This window comes from Ursus americanus, chromosome 17 (genome assembly GCF_024610735.1).
Source record: "Ursus americanus isolate L20-20 chromosome 17, mUrsAme1.1.p, whole genome shotgun sequence".
NCBI lineage: Eukaryota > Metazoa > Chordata > Mammalia > Carnivora > Ursidae > Ursus > Ursus americanus.
Window position 1 is genome coordinate 56031361 of NC_142143.1, and position 26092 is coordinate 56057452.

The 26092-nt window shown below is 41.7% G+C and overlaps 1 protein-coding gene and 1 long non-coding RNA gene across 17 annotated transcripts in view; both read right to left on the minus strand.

Moving 5' to 3' along the window:
- The window catches only part of RBMS2 (RNA binding motif single stranded interacting protein 2), a 67011-nt gene that overhangs the window by 20435 nt on the left and 20484 nt on the right, over positions 1–26092 (minus strand). For 13 of the 16 annotated variants that reach the window (XR_015727216.1, XR_015727217.1, XM_087869058.1 and 10 more), the window contains one exon: positions 3977–4143. Coding sequence is in view for 11 of the 16 variants with exons in the window: in XM_087869057.1 (XP_087725183.1) it covers positions 3977–4143 (167 nt within the window). In the remaining 5 variants the exon portion in view is untranslated. Of the gene's footprint in view, positions 1–158; positions 260–3976; positions 4144–26092 lie in introns of those variants that run through there. The other 3 variants (XM_087869059.1, XM_087869062.1, XM_087869060.1) reach the window with 2 other exon arrangements.
- Positions 6240–11216, minus strand: LOC148108693 (uncharacterized). The gene is made up of 2 exons (XR_015727218.1): positions 9048–11216; positions 6240–7788 (listed from the first exon to the last, which is right to left on the minus strand). It is a non-coding gene; the product is annotated as an uncharacterized LOC148108693 (long non-coding RNA).

Here is a 26092-nt window from a genome sequence, read left to right on the forward strand (position 1 = left end):
TGTACGTGCAAAGCTCTGGCTGGAATTCCTTGCAGACTAACTATAATCATTAATAATTACTTATCTTCTTCTGGAGAAACACCATTCCTCCTAGGAAAAACCTTACAGACATTTCTCTTCTCCGACACCCCATTCCCCACCCCTGGGAGAAGGCTGACCTGAGCCAAACTGCGTTTGTTCAAACCCCGGTTCTGTCACTTTGTAGTTATCCGCCATCTTGGACAAGTCATTTAACCTTCCCGGGCCTCAGTCTCATCATCTGCAGAGACCGCATTGTTGGGAATATGAAATGAATTCATGAGTATAAAGCACTAATGTCTACCATACAGTAAACACTTGGAAGTTCTTAACTGATAGTATTATTGTTATTATATTCAAGGAAAATGCAAGCGATTCTCTCTTCTGCTTTACTTTATTCTAAGACTTCTATTTCTCACTGTCAAGACTTGAGCATGTTAAGGAGGCAAGTGGGCATAAGACCAGGTGCAACAACAGTCTTAGGAAAACTACCCAAAACATGATGATAAGACAAAATGAAGACTGCGCATCCTTTCAATGTCATTCTGGAACACTGTCTAAAATATATTTCATTATTTAGGGGGATTTTTCTTTGTTTAACTTACTATTTACTACTGATTAGTGTTCAGACCTTGCAAAAATACATATTAACTTATAGATTTTGTCCAGTAGAAATGCAAATAGTATTTTTTTTTTAATTTTTAAAAAAGATTGTATTTATTTGGAGTGGGCCAAGAGAGAGGGATGAGTAGACTCCGTGGTGAGCATAGGGACCGATATAGGGCTCGATCCCACAGACATCGAGACCATAACCTGAGCCAAAATCTAGAGTCGGATAATCAACTGACTGAGCCACCCAGGTGCCCCAGTGCCAATAATTTCTGTCCAGGAGAAAAGAGAATCCCAAAGGTCACTGTTTTACAATGTCCTGTAGGATATGAACTAGTTTTGTATATAACTTAGCAATCTTATTCCAACATTCTTTCTTCAGTACCTACACTCAACCCCTCAAATGCTCTTCGAACCCATTTTACCATCCTGTCGGTTCCCTTATTAATGAATGAAATAAATCCTGAGCGTGTGTTTACCCATATTTGTAGGAGTCATGTTTCTCAACTTTTTGAAAACTATACTTTGGCAGCAGAGTCATGTGGAATTCCCCAAACTTGAGCAGTGCAGTATCACAGCTCAGGACTATTCTAGAAGTGTTCCACTAGAAAGAAGTCTCTATATTCCACTCTAGGAAAGTGAAAATATTAAAGATACAGGACAGAAATCACTAACAGAATCAGAAGTACAGGATTTAACTGAAAACAGCTGGCAGGGACTGAATACGAGACAAATACCCCAAACAAGTGTTGTTTTTCTCCCCCACCCCTCATCCCTAAAGAACATATGATGATTGATACGTTTGTTTTGCTCCGTGGCAGCCTCTCACGGACTTTTTCGGTGGGGCTCCTGTCACCCAATGGATTAGACGGAATAAGCCAAGCAGTGGTCTGGAGGTTGGGAAAAGAACACATTAAAAGGGGGGTGGGGATGAGTGTGGCGATCCCAGCCCTTCAGGGCTACCTATTTGGATTCTTTCCCAGATGTAGGCAAGAGAAGGGATACATGACACCGGCGGGAGGACACACACGCTGCTGTCCTTATCAAGGCCCCACGGTGGAGCCTGCCGTGGTCTGAGCGGCTTGAGCCTTAGAGCCCAGAGTTTCCAGCGCAGCTGGCACCAGCTGGGTTGCTGCTGCTTCCTCCTCAGCGGAAGGAGCCCCTCCAAGACAACCAGGGGTTCCAGTCTCAGACTCCATGCCTTTCCTGCCTGCCTAGCAGGGTTTAGCATCCAGCAACATTCACCTCCTCTACAACCCGAGACACAATTGGGACAAAAACAGAAGTCCCTCCATGCATGGTAAACACCCTTCCTAGAAGGTTCCAGCTCCAGGATGCTCGCAGCATCCATAAGGGTTCCAGCCAACTGATCTTCTGTCGTAATTCATCTGGCACCTAGTCTTTCCCTGCCTCATTTCTACCTCTCCGTGGTCCCCTCTCGGGCTGCTAGTTCTAGCCCGTATGATGACGCTGACTACTCTCCTCCCTTCAGACAACAAGTAAGGCAACTGTTGGGAAGAGCAAAATGAAAGTCTAAAAGTATAGTGAAGTAGAACGGAGGTTCTGTCTGTCTCGCAGAGTGAGAGGATTTTTGTAGTACATTATATTTAGTACAAGAAACAGACGGTACAGATATGATAGCCTTTTTCCTCATAAATCAACATTTCCGCCAATTTCCATTCCCCTCAAAAATTACTAGTCCTAGACTAAGTCCCCTCACTTCCATTTAAATACTTTTCTAGCAGGGTGAGCTGAGGAAAAGAAACCAGTTTTACACATATGCTGAGCCTTCAGAGACTGAGTTTCTGCAGCCCAGTGTGCGCAAAAATCCGTATGGTCTGCATGGACCAAATGTCAGAAGAATAAGGGACGTACAAAATATCTCTGAAGACTCCTACAACTACATTTTGGGGGCAGAATGTCCTGCCTTTCCAGGATTTGGAACAGCTGGAATTTACATACATATACTGTTATGGGAGTCTGAATTAGTTTAACCACTTCGGAAAATCATTTAGTAGTATCTGCAGAAGCTGAACGTATGTCTATCCTGTGACTCAGCAACCTTACTGCTAGGCACATACCCAACACAGACGTGCACACGTAGGTACCAGAAGCCACGCACAAGCGCATGGCGGCACTATTCACACTGATAACAGTCACAGACCAGAAACAATTCAGATGTCCAACATCAGACGACAGTAGAATGGGTAAATAAACGATGGCGTATGCCTGTGGAGGAATTCTATAAAGCAGTAAGAACACACAAAGTTTCAGGACATGCGCTGACTTGGAGCCATCTCACACATAACATGCGGCAGAAGCCGGAAGGGCACGTACAGCCCAGCACCGTCTTTACGTGAGGTTCAAACAAACCACACCAACCAATTGTTTAGAATCCAAACGGCAGACTGGTTGGGGGTAGCGGGGATAGAAACTGAGAGGTGGGCTTCAAAAGAGCTGGTAATGTTCTATTTCTTGACCTGGTTACAAGGGGCCGTTACGAGGGTACGTTCACTTTGTGAAGTCGCTGCTGTGTACACACTTAGAATTTGTACACTTTCCAATATGTTTGTTATATGCCAAGAAAAAGTTTTAAAAGATGGTAATTACACAGTGTAAGGTTCCTATTTCTACCACTCACTTACCCAAACTCAATGTTCCCCCTCCCCACCCCCAGACTTCTTCCTTTAACCATTCCCCCAAATATATCATTTGAAACACATATTTTTCTGCCAAACAGAATTGAGTTGGCATCTTTGGACTCTTGCAATTTTTCCAGCATTCCCAACAGGGCTGATTCCATGCTAGTTATCTCCACCTCGTGACTCAAATCTCCTGTGAAGAACCCCGAGGTCTGTAGGGGTAGATGCAGAGCGACGGCCTCCTTCTCCACCTTCTCCTTTATCCACTAATGCGAGAGCTCCTCTGGTTCACTGGGATTCTCTCTATCAGCAGAAACTCTCCTAAGCGTACGATTCGATTGGCTAGTCCCACTTCCTTCTATCCCCATTGCCAGCTCTCACTGCCTTCGAATCCATATCTTTAGGGATACTGAGCATTTCTATTTGAGGTGTAAGGACAGGAATCTTTCCACAAAGACCATCAGTTCTGGGAGCACGCTGGCAACAGTCACATACTAGGCTTCAAAGGCCAGCCCCACCCTGACTTTCCTCAGAGAAACACACAAAGTTTTTATATATCAGTAGCAGGTAAGATTTCTTTAAGAGGGGCTGCTAAGAAGTCTTGTTACAAAGAGGATTGCATTTCAGGACACGAGTATCTGGCAAGAAGCCAGTGTCACCAAATCTGTAGTGGCCCTTGAAGCCTACCCACATGTCACCCCACTTACGACTGGCACAATTTGACAAGGTCCTGGTCAGTAGTGCCTGGTTGCAATCCCCGGATATAGAGGTTGGTTTTGCTCAACTGGTCATTTCCATTGCTTCCACTGCTGCTGTTCGGGGTACTGTTGCTCGGACTTGGTGGTGCCATCTGCTGAGACAATGACACATATGGCTGCGGAGAGACATGAGGAATAGCAGGTCAGAAGATTATACATTTACATACTGGAGAGTGAGGAAGATCCTGGCTCCTTGGAAAGAACGACTCCAAACCTTAACAGCAATTAACTCAATAGAGAGTAAAAACAAAACTAACTAAAGGAATTCCTCTCTGCCATAGAATAAGAACATATATAACTGTCTTACTTATCTTTCATGAATAATGAGAGGCCAAAATAAGCTTGTTAAAGGTTTTGGAAAAAGGTAGTTTGTTATAGTAGAATGTTTTTATCACACTAATAGTGGAGAACACAGTGTATGCCTCTTAAGTAACCTATGTAATGAGACAGGGCTAATAAAGCCTAAGTTCTATTTAAAAATGATGATGATGAAATAATAAAACTTTATCAAATCATGAAGGTATGAATAAGTTTAACACAGATGACTCAAAACACTATAGAATGTGAGAACTGCAAAATCCCTGCAGGAGCTTGGACATTACTGTAAACTTAGACAAATAAAATGAAACACTAAAGACCTTGTAAAAATACTAATTACCAGTAAAAACTGAAATTTGTTACCATACTAATAGGGATTTAGTCCTAAGTTACTTGCAAATTTTTAAAAGTTTAAGTGAATGAATAATAGATACATTATGGTCAAGAAAACCCAAGATTTGGGACAAAGCATCCCTTATCTTTCACTACTGATACCAGGACAGGCAACCAGACTCTGCTACGTTTTTAGGGTACTTCTGTTAGAGGCAAATACCAAGTAGGCTGGAACACAGATCCATTCTTCATGGATGTTTTAAATCCTTTTGTTATAATCAGGCTTTTAGTGTTTACATTTATATTGGGTTCATAATACTCAAAATTTGCATAGTTACCTATAATATAATGCATTTTCCTACAGCATACTCATATCCCAGTTCTCCCTAGGCACAAAGCACTTTGTAATATTAATCTATTTGGAATTACTTCCCTCTCAAATGCTAGTTTGATCTCCAGGCTTTTCCCCCCTCTTTCTCTTTTTGGTGGTGGTATTGAGGGCAAGCAGTAGTAACAGAAGAAAAAGAGAGGCAATCTTCCCCCACAAAGAATCTTAATTAATGTGAAATGTGCCTCTTCAATCACTATACACAATAAAAACGTACACCCACTTGCACGCAGTTTATCCCTTGGCTCTATACTGCAGCAAAGACACCCAAGACCACATTCTGAGATGGCCCAAAGACTCATGACCTACTACAGCTCCACACACCCGTTATATTTCCCATCCCTATCCCCCTTCTCTTTGCTAGCACTTATACTAGGATTTCCCACACAGAACAATCCATGTGCCGGCGGTGATAATGATCAGCCATGTGATGATGGTGACAGTCACATGATACAGTCAATAAGGGCAGGATGGTGCATGGGGCATGTATGTATTTTTAAGCAACTTTCAGACAAGACAAAAATACGGCAAATAAACCTAAAAGTCATACATTCAGCTCTAGAAATGGCAGTACTTATTGTAAGAATGACATTGAAGGGGCACCTTTGTGGCTCAGTCTGTTAAGACTTTGGCTCAGGTCATAATCTCAGGGTTCTGGGATCGAGCCTCCACTCCCTGCTCAGTGGGGAGTCTGCTTCTCCCTCAGCCTCTGCTCCTCCCCCCAACTCGTGCCCGCTCTCTGTCTCAAATAAATAAATAAATAATCAATCAATCTTAGGGGAAAAAAAGAATGACACTGAAATCTCCACTGAATGACCAGATCTGCAATAACAATCAAATACCAGCAGGTCCAGGACGCTCCGTGATCATTACTATCATAACTGCAGCAGCTGATTTAAAGTACGGTCAAGACTGTGACCTATATTCTAATCATGACTGTTCCCAAGGTCAGAATAAGATTACTGCTGAGGATCTTTCAATAATGTATGTCTGTCCTTGTCTCCAAGGAATTACTATTATTTACCCTTGGCTGAGAAAGCCAAACTTTTTCTCCTGAATAAGAGATTGTAGGCCTGGGGTGATGACGTCAGCAGCAACAGTGACAGAAAAACCATCTCCAGTAGCATGAGACCATTTGCCTGAGTTTATCTATCCCCTTTCCCAATGGGAGAGAACATCTTTTTTTTTTTTTTTTAAGATTTTATTTATTTATTTGAGAGAGAGAGAGCGAGCGAGCACAAGCAGGGGGAGAGGGAGAAGCAGGCTCTCCGCTGAGCTGGGAGCCTGACGTAGGACTCAATCCCAGGACCCCGGGATCATGACCTGAGCCAAAGGCAGACGCTTCACTGACTGAGCCACCCAGGTGCCCCGAGAGAACATCTCTAAGAGAAAGTTTCAAAGATGCCAGGACTATCCAAACAAGAACACAAAGGTTACTGAGGAAAGAGAGAAACTAAAAAGACGTTACTGGTTTGCTACATAGCAATAACCTTGGTTTTAACACTAAGGTCTCAGCTATTAACTTAAAAATATGACTTAGTTGATAATAAACTCACTGCAAGGCCAGAAAAATTCCTAGGAAAAAAGATATGATTCAAAAAAACCCAAAAAAATCTTTTTTTTTTTTTAAGATTTTATTTATTTGACAGAGAGAGAGCCAGTGAGAGAGGGAACACAAGGAGGGGGAGTGGAAGAGGAAGAAGCAGGCTCCCAGCAGAGGAGCCTGATGCGGGGCTCGATTCCAGAACTCCAGGATCACGCCCTGAGCCGAAGGCAGAAGCTTAACGACTGAGCCACCCAGGAGCCCCAAAAATCTTTTATCTCTTGATATTCCTATGTAGCTTCTGAAATTGCCACATAGGTTTGGCTCCAAAGAGAAATGGTAAAAATTAATTAATTAATTAATTAATTAATAAAAAACTTGAGAAAGCCCCTAAGTAAAGCCTATCTGGCTTCACAAAAGAAACTATTTGGACAGACATAATAACTAATGTAAACTAAAAATCCATGTTTACCTATGTATGTAAGAGAGAAAAGGGTAGTATGTACAATGGTACAGAGAACTGAGATAGTTTTATGGGGGGAAAGGATAGTGTAGTATTGTCTCTCTTAACTCCTACGGAAATGGTTCTCTGAGGTCACTGGTCCTCTGTCAGGGCCTAGGCTAGAAACTGAAGAGCAAGATATTTCCTTAATCCTGCCGTCCTGTGGTAGATTTCATAAACCAAAGTGGACTCTAAATCTTAAAGCTAATTTGCTTTAATCACTTTGTCCTAAAAAATGTCATTTTCCTGTGAGGATCAAATCCAGGGTTATTAGAGAAGTTGAACTGGCTGAGTTATTACTACACGAGGTTTCTTTCAGGAAGGGACAGAAATCTATTACAGCATCTATCAGTTAACTACATCCCTTTGAATGCCATGTAGTTTTGTTTTGCTCCTAGAAGAAAAAGAAAAACTGGCAGGCTTTTACTGATAGCCTTGGTTCATCTTCACGCAGGTGGAACTCCTGAAGCCATCTGGATTCGTGGCCATTGCGGACAGGACTTGGAGGGCGCCTGGGTGGCTCAGTAGGTTAAGCATCTGCCTTCGGCTCAGGTCATGATCCTGGGGTCCTGGGATCCAGGTCCGTGTTGGGCTCCCTGCTCAGCGTGGAGTTGTCTTCTCCCTCTCTCTTTGCTCCTCCCTTTGCTCATGTGCGCACGCACGCGCGCTCTCTCTCCCTTTCAAATAAATAAATAAAATCTTTAAAAGAAAAAAAAAAGGACAAGACTTGGAACTGTACTATGGCCCATAATTCCAACATGTGAACTCTAAATAAGGGCCCTCACATTCGGCCTAGAATCCTAGATGCCTGAGATTAGTATATTTGCCTTCAGAAATCAAGGACAGTAGCATATTATGTAACAAAGGAAAATGGAAAGTGATCTCGTGGAAAAGCATACAGGTAAAGGTGCTCTTATGAAGGAGCTTTACTTCTGGGAGTGAATGGGAAACATTAATGGGTTTACAAGCAGAGAAATGATATCACACATCTCAGCTGCATTATCAAAGCTGGTTCAGAGAAGTGGGAGACCAGAGGTGGTGAGACTAGTTAGGAAATATTACACATGAAGGGAGGTAAAGAAAAAGCCTAAAGATTGGCGGGACAGTGTTTAAAGGATGCGCAGAGAATACACTGTGATATATCCCATAAGAATATCTGGGGATAACTAACTGTGTAATTCCTTCACCTTCATTCAGGAAAAAAAAAAAAATCAAACTCCCCTCTTGCTGAGGCAGGAATTTTAGGTTTCCTGTCTTGCTGAGTTATAGGAAACTGGGAGACATGACAGTGTCCTTCCTTTTGTTCTCTTTCAAGAGATCATAATGGCAGAAATGACATAATGCCGACTTCCCAATCACTAAATTTTTATCAGATCTTTAAAAGAATGATCCAGTCAAATAAGCTACTTGTTAATTAAATTATAATGTAATAAAACATTATCTTTATTCTGAAAATTAGATTCTTTTTTTTTAAAGATATAATTTATTCATTTGAGGGAGAGAGAGAACACAAGCAGAGGGGAGAGGCAGAGGGAGAGGGAGAAGCAGACTTCCCACCGAGCAGGGAGCCCGATGAGGGGCTCAAACCCAGGACCCTGAAATCATGACCTGAGCTAAAGGTAGATAGATGCTCAACCATTTGAGCCCCCCAGACACCCCTGAAAATTAGATTCTGAGCAAGTGTGCATTTTGCGCGGTTTAATAAAATTCAAAAATCCCGTATCTATTCATTTGTCATCAAAGTCATCCCCATCCTGGGCCCTTAACTTAATGTATTATCATCGGAGCAGGAGAAAACCCCATCCCACGCCTAGTGCTGAGCTAGCTAAGCTCCTGGCACATAGCATACAGTCATGGATATTTGCTAAAAGGGGTAAAACAAACTCAGGGGATATGCTAATTGTGTACCATTTTAATAAACCCCTAAAAAACTCACACATATACAATCCAGTGGCCTGACATCAAAATTCCTCTTCCAATCGGAGACGGATGATCTATAAGACATGTTCTGGGAGCCGGTGGTCTCTAGGACATACAACATATCAGAACTTTTTTTTTTTTTTTTTAAGTAAACTCTACTCCACACATGGGGCTCGAACTCACAACCCCAAGATCAAGAGCTGCATGCTCTTCTGACTGAGCCAGCCAGGCGTCCCCATATCTGAACATTTTTGTCTAAAATACATTATTTCCCTGGTTTTATCACAATATCTCCTAATAAGAGAAAGTCCACTTTCCCTGAGAAATAACAGACCCCTTAATAATCACTCACGAGACCCTCTGCACTATTTGAGTCATTCAATCAATATCTGAATACCAACTATGTGCAAGCCCTATGTGATGCAGTGGGGACTCATAAATGCATAAGAGTGTGAGTGAAATATTTCATAATAAATTTAAACACACACCCACAGGAGCCATTAAGGGATCCACTAACCAGCGCTTACAATTTGGATAACTAGAAGAATGAAATATGTGTGCTAATGGGGATCCAAGCAAAATTGTATAAGCGTATGAAAGAAAAGACAGTTAATTCCTGCGGGGAAAGTTTCTCAAAAAAGACGGTTGTATCTTGAAGGATGTGTAGGATATTAAACTTTTAATGGGGAGCCATAGGGAAATGCAAATCAAAATCATAACGAGATACCATTTCATATCCACTAGGATGACTATAATAAAAAGATTATGGTTTCAAATCAAAATTGAATGCTATAATCAACAATAACAAGTGTTGGCAAGAATGTGAAGAATCTGGAACCCTTCTACGCTGCTGGAGGGCACGTAAAATGATATAGCTGCTTTGAAAAACAGCTTGACGGTTCCTAAAATGGTTAAACACACAGTTATCATATGGCCCAGCAATCCCACTCCTAAGAATACACCCAGGAGAACTGAAAACATGTGCCCACACAAAACCTGCACACAAATTTCACAGCAGCCTTATTTCTAATCGCCCAAAGTGGAAACAACACAAATGTCTATCAGCCGATGAACGGATCGAGAGTAGTACAGCCACACAGGAAACTCCTATTCAGCTGTAAGAAGGAATGAAGTACAGACCCCTGCCATAGCATCGGTGCACCTTCAAAACATGCAAAGTGGAAGAAAGTCACAAAGGAGCACATATTGTATGGTTCCATTCACATGAAATGTCTAGAACAGGCAAGTCTATAGAGACAGAAAGTAGATTAGTGACTACCTATGACTGGGAGCAGTGAGTACGGAGAGAATGGTGGTAGGGGAGTGGAAGGGGGTGGTGGCTAAGTTGGTGGGGTTTTTTTGGGGGGGTAATGGAAATATCCTAAAATTGATTATGATAATGGATACAAACTCTGTGAATACACTAAAAGCCACTGAATTGTACACTTTTCTTTAAAAAATATTTAACATATTTATTTGAGATACAGCAGGAGAGAGAGCACAAGGCAGGGGGAGTGGGCAGAGGGAGAGGGAAAAGCAGACTCCCCCCCCCCCAATCAGGAAGCCTGATCCCAGCACCCTGGGATCATGACCCAAGCTGAAGGCAGATGCTTAACCGACTAAGCCACTTCCGCGCCCCTGAACTGTATACTCTCAATGGGGGAACTGTACGGTATGGGAGTTCTACTTCAATAAAACTGCTATAAAAATTTGATGGGGAGGTGCCTGGGCGGCTCAGTCAGTTAAGCGTCTGCCTTCAGCTCAGGTCATGATCTCAGGGTCCTGGGATCAAGTCCCACATCGGGATTCCTGCTCATTGGGGAGCGTGTTTCTCCCTCTCCCTCTGCCCCTCCCCCCCAATGTTCTCACTGGCTCTGCTCTAATAAAGAAATAAAAAATCTTTTTACAAAATTTGATGGGGATGGATGGAGAGAAGAGGGCATTCCAACCAGTGAAAACATCTTAAGCTATCAGGCAACCACAGGCTATTGGCATCAGCCTATTTCATTTCCAGACAGAAAAGTCCTGAGATTAATATATGTTCTTGACATTCAAGTGGGAATATAGATTAACCATTAAATCATATCAGAGCAAGAAAGGGATATTTCCAGGGTGCCTGGCTGGCTCAGTCGAAAGACCATGCAGATCTCAGGGTTGTGAGTCCAAACCCCATGTTGGGTGTAGAGATTACTTAAAAAAAAAAAAAAAAAAAAAAGCTTTAAAAAAAAAGGGGGGGGATATTTCCTACAACCCGCATTTCCTAAAAAAATAAACACTAACAATATTAACAGCAAAACAGGACAAAAAGGCATCTCTGGAAAACGCAGAGCCTGACCCAGAGAACACATACCATGTGTCGGCCATGGCTACTTTTAAAAGCGGACTCAGCACTTTCTACTCTTTCCTCTTCAGTAAACCTGACACCATCTCCAGCTCATCTCCTCTTCTTTCATGACTCTTTTTTTTTTTTTTTTTATTTGACAGAGAGAGAGACAGCCAGCAAGAGAGGGAACACAAGCAGGGGGAGTGGGAGAGGAAGAAGCAGGCTCATAGCGGAAGAGCCTGATGTGGGACTCGATCCCATAACGCCAGGATCACGCCCTGAGCCGAAGGCAGACGCTTAACCGCTGTGCCACCCAGGCGCCCCTTCTTTCATGACTCTTACTATGATAATAGCAATGTTTCCCGCATCCCTTGAATACCAAGACGGTAACAGTAAAGTGCACCAACCACACGGCCTCCAGAGAGTTACTTATGTTTATACCAGGTGGTGCTCTGACTGGGTCTGCAGTATACGGCTGATATTTAAAAACCCTCAGCCACAATAACTACAGAATCCTCAGTCAGGCATAAAGCCGCAGCATACTGCCCAGGAAACCACTTGCCTTTCCAGATCCGCTCACCACTCTTGCCCACCCCGCTTCGTGCACCAGGAAGCTGACCATATAGAGGCCACGCACAGGCTCCCTTGCCCTCTGCTTCCAGCGGCATTTGGCTCAGCAGATGTACAGCAGTAGATTGAAGGGCAGGAGGAGAATGAGATCAGAGTATTTATTTCCCTAGCTCCTGCCAAAGCACCACGACTTGGCTGCATACTACTGAAGCCCACAGTCTTTCCATACAGCTACTCTCAGATTCTGAGGTAATCTCTCTCACTACTTTGCTTTATTAGATCTAGAGGTAATGAGGTAATGTAGGCTCTGTAACTGCTGGCCATAGGGCACTCTGCTCTCTCTCACTGGTTTCCTGAAACCCCCTTGTAAATAGTCTCTTTATTAAATCTTTCTCAAATTACTCAATTTGGATATGCCATCTGATTCCTTTTGGGACCCTGAATGATGAACCAACCATCCTACCTTGAAGACTCGGCTAGAAGATTTGTGTCAGAAGCTCTTGAGAAACTCTGCTTTCTTCAAAGCCGAATAAAACACCTCACAGTGCAAAAATCCTCAAGACACAGCACAGAATTCTGTTCTCTATTGATTTGTCTAAACTTTATCAGTGTCCTAATTCTTTCACATTTATGATTTCATTTGATCTTCCTAACAACTCTGTGAGGTCGAACACGGGATGTGTTATTCTCTTTTGAAACTTAGAAACTGAGACTCAGGGGCGCCTGGGTGGCACAGCGGTTGGGCGTCTGCCTTCGGCTCAGGGCGTGATCCTGGCGTTGTGGGATCGAGCCCCACATCGGGCTCCTCCGCTATGAGCCTGCTTCTTCCTCTCCCACTCCCCCTGCTTGTGTTCCCTCTCTCGCTGGCTGTCTCTATCTCTGTCAAATAAATAAATAAATAAAATCTTTAAAAAAAAAAAAGAAAAGAAAAGAAACTGAGACTCAGTCTTATTTCACCATTCCCTCAATGTTATATCACTTTGCTTTTTGTTAAGCAGAACCAAGGTACAGAAAAGCCAAATACTGAAAGTACCTAAGCCAGTGCAAACCGCTGAATAAACACATAAAGCAGCCTTTTACATGACCTAATTCCTTTGTTTCTCTCCCTTCTGGAAAGAGAACAATTCTAAGTTCCCAGGCAATAGGTAATGTCTAATCAGTGTAGAACATTTAAGGAACAAAGGTATTTGAACTGTGACTCAACTACACTAGAGGAAAATCTCTTATATAGACTGGTGCTTACAGAAACCAACTACAGCAAGAGCCCTCGACTGAAGTATATGGGCAATTCTATGGCGGGCAGAGCCCTTTTAGACACAGTGGCTTTAGGGAGCACAAGCCCATGCCTGCAACCCAAGTAATAACCAACCATGTCACCAGTTTGTGGGTACGTGTCAGTGTGGCAATACCTCGTATGCACCAGGAAACATACAGCAGAGAGTTTAATAACGTCTCAGGGTGACAGAAGAATCTTTAAAGGTTAAGCAGCTGAAGTCAGAACACGACAGCCAACTGCTTGGGAAGAAGAGGTGTGGGACACAACTGAGCCCCCGCTGAGTGTTACTCTGCATTACCGAACACCTCCACGATTCCGCTTGGCTGGTGGGTCGTCTGTGTTCAGGAGAATATACGGCCGGGGAAGGAACCGCTGAGTGAACAAGAACAGCAGCATCATTAGAGCTCCATGGCTCCAAGAGAAGTGTAGCTGCCTCTTCCACAATACAGCTGTTTCAGACAGAGAAAGGACAGGAAAAGAGAACGCCTGCCTACAGTCTGTTTTACCCTACCTCATCATTTACCACATTTTCATCTTTTGACATAATTTCATTTTAGACAGAAATAGATCAGAAACCCACAGGAAGTCAGGAAACACCAGCACTCCTCTCTTCCACCCTCACACTACCTGTTCAAAGAATACCCAGATTGGTAGATTGGGGCTCTGGTCTTTTTAAGACTCAAAGTCATGAAAAGATTCTGCTCATCTGGTCATTATAGATTTTTTTTCATTATAGAAATACTTCTGATTCACTAAATAATAAATATGGGCAATACTACATACCTGAAGGAACTGGCCTAACCCAATGATATGAAAGTCTATTTCCAGATCAAAATAAAAAGTATATATAAAACCAGCCAGCAATACACCAGGTATATCAAGTCCTTATCCTTGCTCTAGCCTGCTTTTTACAAGTCACAAAGACCTCACAACATCTAATATGTGTACAAGTTATCTCTAAAAAGATACAAGAGAAACAGTTGATAATTAAGGCTACTAGAAAGGAACTAGGCATATGGAGGACAGGGTGACAACACAGACTTTTTCTATATTTCTTTAATACCCATTTGAACCTTTTGGGGTTTGGGGGGGTTGGGGGGTCTTTAATTTTTTTTTAATTTAAATTCAATTAATTAGCATATAACGTATTATTAGTTTCAGAGGTAGAGTTCAGTGACTAATCAGTCTTATATAATATCCAGTGCTCAGGGGTGCCTGGGTGGCTCAGTTGGTTAAGCATTTGCCTTTGGCTCAGGTCATGGTCCCAGGGTCCTGGGATCAAGCCCCTCATCGGGCTCCTTGCTCAATGGGGACCCTGCTTCTCCCTCTCCCTCTCCCTGCCACTCCCCCTGCTTGTGCTCTCTCTTGCTATCTCTCTAATAAATAAATAAAATCTTAAAAAAAAAAAATGCCCAGTGCTCATTCCATACAGTGCCCTCCTTAATCCCCATTACCCAGTTACCCCATCCCCTCACCCCCTCCCCTCCAGCAAGCCTCAGTCTGTTTCGTATGATTAAGAGTCTCTTATGGTTTGTCTCCCTCTCTGATTTTGTCTTGTTTTACTTTTCCCAGGTTTGTTTCTTTTACCAACTAGAATCATGCTGTACATATTATACTTTGATGTGCTTGTTGGAGATGGTCTCAGTCTAGAACACTCCTTTTATCCGTTATATATTCCACAGAAGTAGTGTCACTATTTGGGTTGCTTCATTCTGCTGTTATAATTAGGCCCACTTTTGTACACAAACTTGAGCACAGGGGCTGGAATTTGAGGGGAAGACTGTCAGTTTGATCTGAGCTGAAGGCATGTTGACTTGGCATTGAGCAGGTGGCAGGCCGTGCATGCTGACTCGGGCAGGAGGGCGGCTGGACTATGAATTTGGGATCCATGGGCCGATGGCATCGTGTGTGATGGGGACGTGGCTGGTTTTGCTCCTGGTCATGAATTCCTTTAACTTTTTTCTGGGAAATTCTCTCTCCCCTTCTATTCTGAATGAAAGCCTTGCTGGATAGAGTATTCTTGGCTGTAGATTTTCTTCCTTTTAGCACTTTGAATATATCATGCTGCTCCCTTCTGGCCTGAAAAGTTTCTGCTGAAAAATCCACTGATAGCTTTATGGGGTTTCCCTTGTATGTAACTGCTTTCCTTTCTCTTGCTGATTTTAAGATTCTCTCTTTATCACTTACTTTTGGCTGTCTTATTTACTTTGTGTCTGGGTGCAGACCTCTTTGGGTTGGTTTTGTTGGGGGATCTCTGTGCCTCCTAGATCTGGATTTCTCTTTCCTTCCCAGATTCAGTAAGTTTTCAGCTATCATTTCTTCAAATAAATCTTCTGCCCCCTTTTCTCACTCTTCTCCTTCTGGGACCCCTATCACGCAACTGTTATGCTTGACAGTGTCGCTGAGTTCCCTGGGTCTATTCTCATTTTGCATATTTTCCCCCTCTCATCCGCTCAGCTTGATTACTTTCCATTACTCAGTACTCCAGGTGGCTGATCCATTCTTCTACTTCCTCTTGTTTGCTATTTATTCCAGGTGGTCTGTTTTTATTCTCATTTAGTGAGTTCATTATCTCTAGTTGGTTCTTTTTTAGGTCTCCTATCTCTTGGTGGAGGGCCTCATGGAGGTCCTGCACTCCTTTCTCAATTCTAGTGAGTATCTTTATGAGCATTACTTTAAATTCACCATCAGACATATTACTTCTCTCCACTTTGTTTAGGTCCCTTGCTATGATTTTGCTCCACTCTTTCATTTGGGACATATTCCTCTGTGTCATTTTGTCTGTTGCCGCGTCTGTTTCTATGTGTTAGGAAAGTCAGCTATGTCTCCAGCACTTGAAAGTAGTGGCTTTATGAAGAAGAGGTCCTGCAGTGCCCCACGGTGCAATGCCTCCTTTTCACCAGAAAATGATGCTTCACGGGCGTCTCCTTGTGTGTTATGTGCACCCTCCTATTGTGGCTGGGATGTGTTTGCCTTCGGTCCAGTCACAATGGCTCTCTTTGCCTGTTGCAGAGTCTGGTGCCTGTGGAGTTAGTGGGCCAGTCCAGGGCAGCCTTGGGCTTGAGTTGAGTCAGACCAGGTGTTCACCAGAGATGAAATAGTACCAAACTGCAGGGCACTTCCACTGTGTTGTTCCCTGATAGCTTTTATTGGTGGTGGCGGGGTGGGGGGTGGGGGGGGGGAGGACCTGCAGTGAGACCAGGTACCTGCCCCCAGCCCACTGCTGGGGTCACAGTCAGACTGGTGTGTGCTTATCTTCCCCTCCCCCTGGAGCAGGACTCACTTCGGAGTGCTGTTGGCCCTTGACTGGGCTGCGAGCACACTGCCAGGCTTGTGGAACTGCTTTGATGGGATCTTGCCAAGAGCTTATCAGAGTGGGTGGATCTGCTTCGCTGTGGCCTCTTGTCTATGTCAGGCTGCGGAGAGTCTGTCCTGCCAGTCTTCAGGTCGCTTTCTGGGCTATTTATGCCAATGTGGGTGTTCTCTAGGTGGCCATGTGACAAGAGGTGAGCCCAGGGTCTTCCTACTCTGCCATCTTCCCAGCAGCCTCTGCCTGAACCTTTTGTTTTATACCAAGTCCATACATCTATTATCTATTTAAAAACAAATAAAAGTTGGGGCGCCTGGCTGGCTCAGTCAGTAGAGCATCCAACTCCTGATCTCAGGTCAAGAGTTTGGGCCCCACACTGGGTGTAGAGATTTTTTTTTAAAGTTTATTTTTTTAGTAATCTCTACACCCAACGTGGGGCTCGAACCCAAGACCTCAAGATCAAGAGTCAGATGCTCTTGTGATTGAGCCAGCCAGGTACCCCATGATTACTTTAAAATAAATAAATAAAACTCTCTTAAAAATCTGACATACTAGGGGTGCCTGGGTGGCTCAGTTGGTTGGGTGTCTGCCTTCAGCTCAGGTCATGATCCCAGGGTTCTGGGATCAAGCCTGGCATCGGGCTTCCTGCTGGACATGGAGTCTGCTTCTCGTTCTCCCTCTGCAGCTTCCCTGCTTATCCTCTCTCTGTCTCTCCCTCTCTCTCAAATAAATAAAATCTTCTAAAAAATCTGACATACTATTTTTTTCAAAGTAGGATAGAATATTGGGGTACCTGGGTGGCTCAGTCAGTTAAACATCTGCCTTCAGCTCAGGGTCCTGGGATCAAGCCCCACATTGGGCTCCTTGCTCAGCAGGGAGCCTGCTTCTCCCTCTCCCTGCCCCTCCCCCTGCTTGTACTCTCTCTGTCAAATAAATAAAATCTTTTTTTAAAAAGTCTCTTATGGTTTGCCTCCCTCTCTGTTTTTATCTTATTTTCTTTTTTCCTCCCTTCCCCTATGTTCATCTGTTTTGTTTCTTAAATTCCACATATGAGTGAAATCATATGGTATTTGTCTTTCTCTGAATGAGAAAGTTCTATGCACTTCGTGGATAGCAATGTGTAAGATTATGGAAGGATTTCTGCAAGGTCGAGTATCCACAGTCACAAAAATATATACTATGTACATGACAGCTACAATATAGTACCATCTATACGGAATACAGAAAAAGGGAAAATCCTTACTCCATTAAGCTGATATATTAAAACAAAACAGCTATTTTTCTTTTTCCTTATTACAAAATAATTTTGACAGAACTTATAGAACAGAATCTCCAGTTCCTACTTACCTACTAAAGGTGTCATTTGGAGGTGAAATTAGAAAAAAATTTAGAATGAGACTAAGGGACTTACACTTTAAGGCAAACTTCTACTGTCCCTGACTTCTTTCCTTTTCTCTAGTCTCCCTCTTCTCTCTTACTCCCTTTCTTACTCCATTTTTCCCCTTCTTTTCTACCTTTGCTAAGGCTTATTCCTGACAGTTTTGTTCAGTGATATCCTTAAGTAATAAGTAGCCTGGTTGTGGTATTAAAGTTGCTCACATCCTACCTATTAAAAAAAAAGAAGATGACACTCCTGGCAGACGACAGGAAGCAAAGTTTAATAATGAGAACTTTTTTTTTACGTTTTATAACAGAAGATACATACAAAAGTAAACAAAAGAGTATAATGAGTCCTTACATACCTATCCTTTAGCTTCAACAATTATTCACGGACAAACTGCTTCATCTGTAGCTCTACGTATTTACCCACCTCCCCTATGATTTCAAAGCAAATACTAAATATATCACGTCATTCTAAAATATTTCAGCAATGTAACCTGGAAAAAAAATATTTTTTTAAAGTTTATTTATTTACTTAAGCAATCTTTACACCCAATGTGGGGCTCAAACTCACAATCCTGAGACCAAGAGTTACATGCTCTTCAAACTGAGCCAGCCAGGTGGCCCTGAAAAAACTATATTGTTTTTTATAAAACAAAGCACAGTATCATTATATCACCTAAAAAATTAGTAATTTCTGGGGTGCCTGGCAGGCACAGGTGGTAGAGCATAAGACGTTGATCCTAGGGTTTTAAGTTTGAACCCACACTGGGCACAGAGCTTACTAAAACACACACACACACACACACACACACACACACAAAGAAAAACTTTCAATTGTCTAATACATGTCAAATTTTTTGTTTTGTTTCATCTTGCAGTTTACTTGTTTGAAAATAGGATCCAAAGGATCCAAATAAGGTCCACATATTATGACTGGTTGCCACATCTGACAACTCTTAATTAATAGGCTCCCTATTCATTCTTTTTTTTTTTTTTTGCAATTTATTTATTAAGGAAATTGTGTTGGTCGGATATGTAGCAGTATAAATATTAAATCATTCAAAAAACATTTTTTTTAAAGATTTTATTTATTTGACAGAGAGACAGCCAGCGAGAGAGGGAACACAAGCAGGGGGAGTGGGAGAGGAAGAAGCAGGCTCCCAGCAGAGGAGCCTGATGTGGGGCTTGATCCCAGGATCCCGGGATCACGCCCTGAGCCGAAGGCAGACGCTTAACGACTGAGCCACCCGGGTGCCCCTCAAAAAACATTTCTTAAGTGCCTACTATTTGGAGAATAAAACAAGCTTTAACTGAAGAACTGGGGTGCCTGAGTGGCTCCGTTAGCTAAATGTCCAACTCTTGATTTTAACCCAGGTCATGATCTCAGGGTAGTGAGATGGAGCCCAAGCCCTTCATCGGGCTCTGTGCTTGGCATGAAGCCTGCTTAAAATTCTCTCTCTCCCTTCCTCTAACTCTGCCCCTCCCCCCCCTAAAAAAATAAATGATAAATATACATAACTGAACAATTATTGCTGTATCATATGTACATGTAACATGTGGAGATGTTATGAAGAAATGCAAAATAAGAAAAGATTGGCCTTCAACGGGCATAAAATGTAACGCAAAAACAGAACAATGACATTAAAAAAAATCAAAACAAAAACTCATAATCACAATGTAAAAATGCCCCTGACCTAGGCTCTCAAAAGTGACTACTGAAGTTAATCTCAAAAAAAAAGAAAGAAAGAAAGAAAGAAAGAAAGAAAGAAAGAAAGAAAGAAAGAAAGAAAGAAAGAAAAGAAAAAGAAAAAACACAACAAACAAAACTGGAAAAGTAAATACGAGAAAGTTGCAACTGACCGATTATTTTATTATCTTTTTGTCAGGCAAAGAGAAGGCAAAATAACATTTGCTGGCTATCTACCATATTCCAAGCCCTAGAGGATTTTGTTATCTAATATAATCCTTACAAAGAAGATAATAAGACAAGTATTATTTCCATTTTGGTTGTTATTGATTCAGAAACTGAGAATCAGACGTTTGTTGCTTCCCCAAGTTCACATAATTAATAAATAGTAGAACCTTATTCTTAACTCAGGATCACCTGGCTCACACACCCACAGCCTTTCCATTGCTGTTTCTTTGAAAAAGCAATGGCTTTCACAAACTATAAGCAAGGTCAACAATTAACCCCAATTATTAAAAAAAGAAAAATCAATTTCTAAAACGTCTTTAAGGGATGACCTGGGTGGCTCAACTGGTTAAGCATCTGCCTTTGGCTCAGGTCATGACTCCAGAGTCCTGGGATTGAGCCCCACATTGGAGCAGTGAGCCTGCTTCTTCCTCTGCCTGCCGCTCCCCACTGCTCATGCTGTCTCTCTCTCTCTCTCTGACAAATAAATAAATGAAGTATTTTTAAAAATACCCCATCCCCCTACCCCTTTCCCCTTTGATGTCATTTTTTGACTCTTCATTTAAAGACATTTTATTTATTTATTTGAAAGCCTAAGGAGAGGGAGAGAGATGGGGGAAGAGCCAATGAAGCAGTCAGATCACACACACACAGCATTTATCAATTAAGTTCACCAACTTATATGGGTTCATGGCACCCAAAACAATTAAAATAGTAACATCAAAGGTCACTGATCACAGATTACCATAAACAATATAACAATTCAAAAAATTTGAAATATTGCAAGGATTACCAAAATGACACGAAGTGTTTGCTACTGGAAAAATGGAGCCAACTTGCTTAACACAGGGCTGCCACAAATTTTCAATTTGTAAAAAACACGATACCTGCAGAGTACAATACAGTGAAACACAACAGGATGAGGTACGCCTATACACATTCAGCTTTGCCACTCCACAATGGTTAAGTTTTTGGTTGTGTTTTGAGAGAGCGAGAGAGCACGAGTGGGGGGAGGGGCAAAGGGAGAGGGGGAGAGAGAATCCCAAGCAGGTTCCACACTCATTGAAGAGCCCAAGATGGGGATTGATCTCAAGACCCTGAGATCATGACCTGAGCGGAAACCAAGAGTCAGTCAGTTACCCGACTGTGCCACCCAGGTGCCCCTCCACACTGGTTAAGCTTTAAAGGGGTGAGCCACCAGATGGGGAAGTCCACAGCTTTCCATTTGCTTTTTTTAATCATTGCTGTATCTAGGTAGATAAATCTGTCAATTCTGGGGTAGTATTAGAAACATACAGGCCCACAGATATAAGCTACCTTCTTGAATATTAGTTTTATTAATAATAAAGGTATTGTTTTTATTTCTAGCTCTCAAACTTTCTTATTTCTCATGTGGATTGGAGGAAGAGGAATGCGTCAAACTGAAACCCCTCAAACCTCAACATTCTTTAAGGGCAAGGCAAGTGTTATATTTGGTAGTTGAAATGAGAGGGGGAGGGGTAAAATATTAGCATGCCTGGCCCTCCCAGTTTGCAAATTCTATAATTATAAAATAATGATTTAATAATAATTCAACTTGGGTTAACAAAAAAAATCATTTTCTTTCCTTTATTTTACAAATGAGGAAAAATCAAATTCAGTTTTTACATAGGCACTCAATTATTCACTATTCATTTAGGAATTAAGTAGGCAACAAATCAATGTTCACTAAGTATTTTTTCAAAACTATCTTTCTTGATTATAGATCCCACTAACTAGCAGAAAGTGGTTAAAACACAGGCTCAAAAATTACAAAGACTCAGGTTTAATTCTGGTGTGGCCATGTACTAGTGTGTGACTCTGGATAAGCTGTCTGACCTTACTTGTAAAATGAGGACAGTAACAGCACATGTGAAATAGAATTGTTATGGAGATGAAAATAAATACATGTAAAGCTCTTATAATAGCTCCTGAGATATAAAAAGAGTTCACATCCATTTATTCAACAAATATAGAATGACTGCTTTAGAGCACCTGGCAAGGACAGGTACCAAGGACAAAATGCTGAGCTACATGCACCAGAGATAGTCTTGGTCCTAATGAAATTTAGCATTTAGCGGAGATAAAGAGATTACTCAAATAATCATAAAGTAATTGCATAATTACCCACCATGATAAATGGGCTAGAAAGAAAAAGAACAGACAGCTGTGACCTACTTTAGTTAGTCTGATCAAAAGGTGATATTTAAGTGAAACTTCAAGGATGAGAAGAAACTAGCCATTCAGAGAATGAAAGAGATCATTTCAGAAAGAAGGAATGTGGGCAAAAGATATAAGGTGGGACTTTTTTTTTTTTTAAGATTTTATTTATTTGACAGAGAGAGAGAGTGCAAGCACAAGCAGGGGGAGCTGCCGGCAGAGAGGGAGAAGCAGGCTCCCACTGACGACGAGGGGCTCGATCCCAGGACCTTGGGATCATGACCTGAGCAGAAGGCAGATGCTTAACTGACTGAGCCACCCAGGTGCCCCATAAGGTGGGACTTTCAAATGAATCTAAAAGGAACAGAAGGCCAGTGAAGCTGCAGTATAATGAAGGAAGGAGAGGGATGCAGAACTTTCTGGCCTGTGTTGCAAGTACTTGGTTTTCATTCTGAACGCATTAGAGAGTCAGTGAATAATTTTATGTAAGAAAGAAGTTATAAGATCTGATCAATGTTTTGAAAATATTACTGTGGCTACTATGGGAAGAACAAATTAGAGTGAGGCAGGAGTTGAAATGGGAAGATCAATTAGGCAGTCACTATAGTACCCAGACAAGAAACAATGCAGTCTATAACTGGAGAGATGGCAGTAAAGATTTTAAAAAAAAGAAAGTGGAAAGCTCTGAGAGTTAGTTTATAGGTAGAATCAATAGGACTAGTTAACAGACTGGGTGTAGGCAAGGACAGTGTCTAGCTTGAGTAACTGGATGGATGGCAGTATCTTTATAACATTGTAGAGATTAGGAGAGGGCAATTTGAGGACTACAAAGAAAGCATTACATTTTGAATATGTTAAATTTGAGGGGCACCTGGCTGGCTCAGTCAGTAGAACATCTGACTCTTGATCTCAGGGTCATGGGTTCGAGCCCCACACTGGGCCTAGAGCTTATGTAAAAAAAAACAAAAAACACAAAAACAAAACAAAACAACCAAACAAAAACAAAAACTTGAATAACCTGTTAGATTTCCAGGAAAAAAGTATCAATTAGGCAGTTGGATACACAGAGGAGAGGTCTGGTCTAGCAATTATAATCTGTAAATCTGTTAGCATAGTAGTAACTAAAATCTAGAAGAAAGTGTATTTAGACAGAAGGTAAGGCCTAAAGAACTCTAAATAATCAGAAACTGAATAAAGTAACTGACCAAAAGAGACCAAAAGAGAAGGACCAAAAGTGCAAGACCCAAAGTGGATGTGCAACTGGAGGCAAGGAAAGAGAGTATTTCAAGAAATGGAGAATAGGGGCGCCTGGGTGGCACAGCGGTTAAGCGTCTGCCTTCGGCTCAGGGCGTGATCCCGGCGTTCTGGGATCGAGCCCCACATCAGGCTCCTCCGCTGTGAGCCTGCTTCTTCCTCTCCCACTCCCCCTGCTTGTGTTCCCTCTCTCGCTGGCTGTCTCTCTGTGTCAAATAAATAAATAAAATCTTAAAAAAAAAAAAAAAAGGGGGCGCCTGGGTGGCACAGCGGTTAAGCGTCTGCCTTCGGCTCAGGGCGTGATCCCAGCGTTACGGGATCGAGCCCCACGTCAGGCTCCTCCACTATGAGCCTGCTTCTTCCTCTCCCACTCCCCCTGCTTGTGTTCCCTCTCTTGCTGGCTGTCTCTATCTCTGTTGAATAAATAAATAAAATCTTTAAAAAAAAAAGAAATGGAGAATAGTCCCTAGCAAATGCTGCTAAGAGATTATGTAAATTGAAATCTCAAAACAAAACAAAAAAAACCTAGCAGGATCTGGCAACTTAAAAGTACCTTATGGACTAGATCAAACAAATGAATCAGTAAGCCTGAAGAGTGATCATTTGAAATTAACCAGTCAGAAGAGAAAAAAGGAAAAAAGAGAATGAAAAGGAATGAAGAAAGCTTATGGAACTTATGGGACACAGTAACAGAAACAATTTATGCATCCCTAAAATCCCAGAAGGAGAAGAGAAAGGGGTAAAAGTTTATTCAAAGAAATAAAGCCTGAGAACTTCCCAAACTTGGAGATAGTTTTGCACATCCAATTCATGAAAGTCAAAGTACACCCGAAAATTCCAATCCAAAACAATCTTCTCCAAGATACACTATAAGAAAACTAAAATCAAAGACAAAGAGAGAATTTAAGGGGCTCCTGTGTGGCTCAGTCAGTTAAGCATCTGACTCTTGACCTCAGCTCAGGTCTTGACCTCAGGGTCAAGAGTTAAAGCCATGCGCTGGGCTCCACACTGGGCATGGAGCCTACTTTAAAAAAAAGAGAGAGAATTCAATTCTTTTTAAAGTAAACTCTATTCCAATATGGGTTTGAACTCACGACCCTGAAATCAGGAATTGCATGCTCTACAGACTGCGCCAGCAAGGCGTCCTACAAAGAGAGAATTTTAAAATCAACAAGAAGGGGCACCTGGATGGCTCAGTTGGAAGAGTATGCAACTCTTGATCTGATGGTCATGAGTTCGAGCCCCACACTGGGTGTAGAGATTACTTAAATAAATAAAATTTTATTATTATTTTAAAAGATTTTATCCACTTATTTGACAGAGAGAGCGAGCGAGAGAGCGAGCACAAGCAGGGGAAGTGGCAGGCAGAGGGAGAGGGAGAAGCAGGCCCCCCACTAAGCAAAAAGCCTGATGCAAGACTCAATCTCAGGACTCTAGAATCATGTGAGACCCAAGCCAAAGACAGATGCCCAACGAACTGAGCCACCCAGGCACCCCTTAAACAAATAAAATTTTTAAATAAATAAATAAATTTTTAAAATCAGTAAAAAAAAAAAAAAAAAAAATTCTCTCATACAAGAAAGCCTCCATAAGGCTATTAGTAGATGTTTTAGCAGAAACCTTGCAGTCCAGGAGACAATGGGATCACATATTCAAAATGATGAAGAAAAAAGAAAAATGCCAACCAAGAATAATTTACCCAGAAAAGTGGTTCTTCAGAAATAAAGGTGAGAAACACTTTCCCTAACAAAGAAAATTCATCACCATTCAACCTAACTTATAAATGCTGGAGTTCCCTGAACTGAAATGAAAGGATGCTAACTGGCAGTATAAAAACATATGAAATACACAACACACTGGCAAAGCTAAACATATAATCAGATTCAGAATATTCTAATACTGTAATGTAGTCGTGTTAATCACTTAACTCTAGCATAAAGGTTAAAGAACAAAAGTACTGGGGTATCTGGCTGGCTCGGTCAATAAAGCATGGCGATTCTTGATCTTGGGGTCCTGAGTTCAAGCCCCACATTGGGTGTGGAGCCTACTCAAAAAAAATAAAAGTACTAAAAATAGCTATGGCTACAATAATTTGTCAATGGATACACAACATAAAAGATGCAAACTGTGATATAAAAACATAAAATGTCAGGGGGAGGGTAAAAGGGTAGGTTTTGTATCCAATCAAAGTCAAGTGTTATCAGCTTAAAAAAGACTTTTATGTATAAGATGTTTCAAATCTGAAGGTAACCACAACACAAAAACCTATAGTAAATACACATAAGATAAAGAGAAGCGAATCAAAGTATACCACTACAGAAAATCATCAATGCACAAAAAAAGACAGGAAGAAAGAAAGGAAGAAAAGAACTGTAAGACAGCCTGGCTGTCTCAGGGCGCCTGGCTGGCTCCACTGGTAGAGCAAGCGACCCTTGATTCTGAGGTTGTGAGTTCAAGCCCCATGTTGGCAGGTAGAGTTACTTACGGAGGGGAAGAAAAAAAAAAAAAAAAGACAGCCAGAAACAATTAACAAGATGCCAATAAGAAGTCCTTACCTAGCAATAATTACTTTGAATGTAAAGGATCAAATTCTCTAATCAAAATGCACAGACTGGCTGAATGGATAAAAAAGCAAGACCCAAATCATATGTTGCTTACAAAAGACTCATAAAAACAAAATGAAGGGCTGGAAAAAGATATTCCATGCAAATGGAAACCAAAAGAGAGCAAGATAACTACACTTACATCAGAAAAAATAGACATTCAGTAAAAAACTATAACAAGAGACAAAGATCATTATATAATGATAAAGCAGTCAATTCATCCAAAGGATATAAAAATTGTAAATATATATA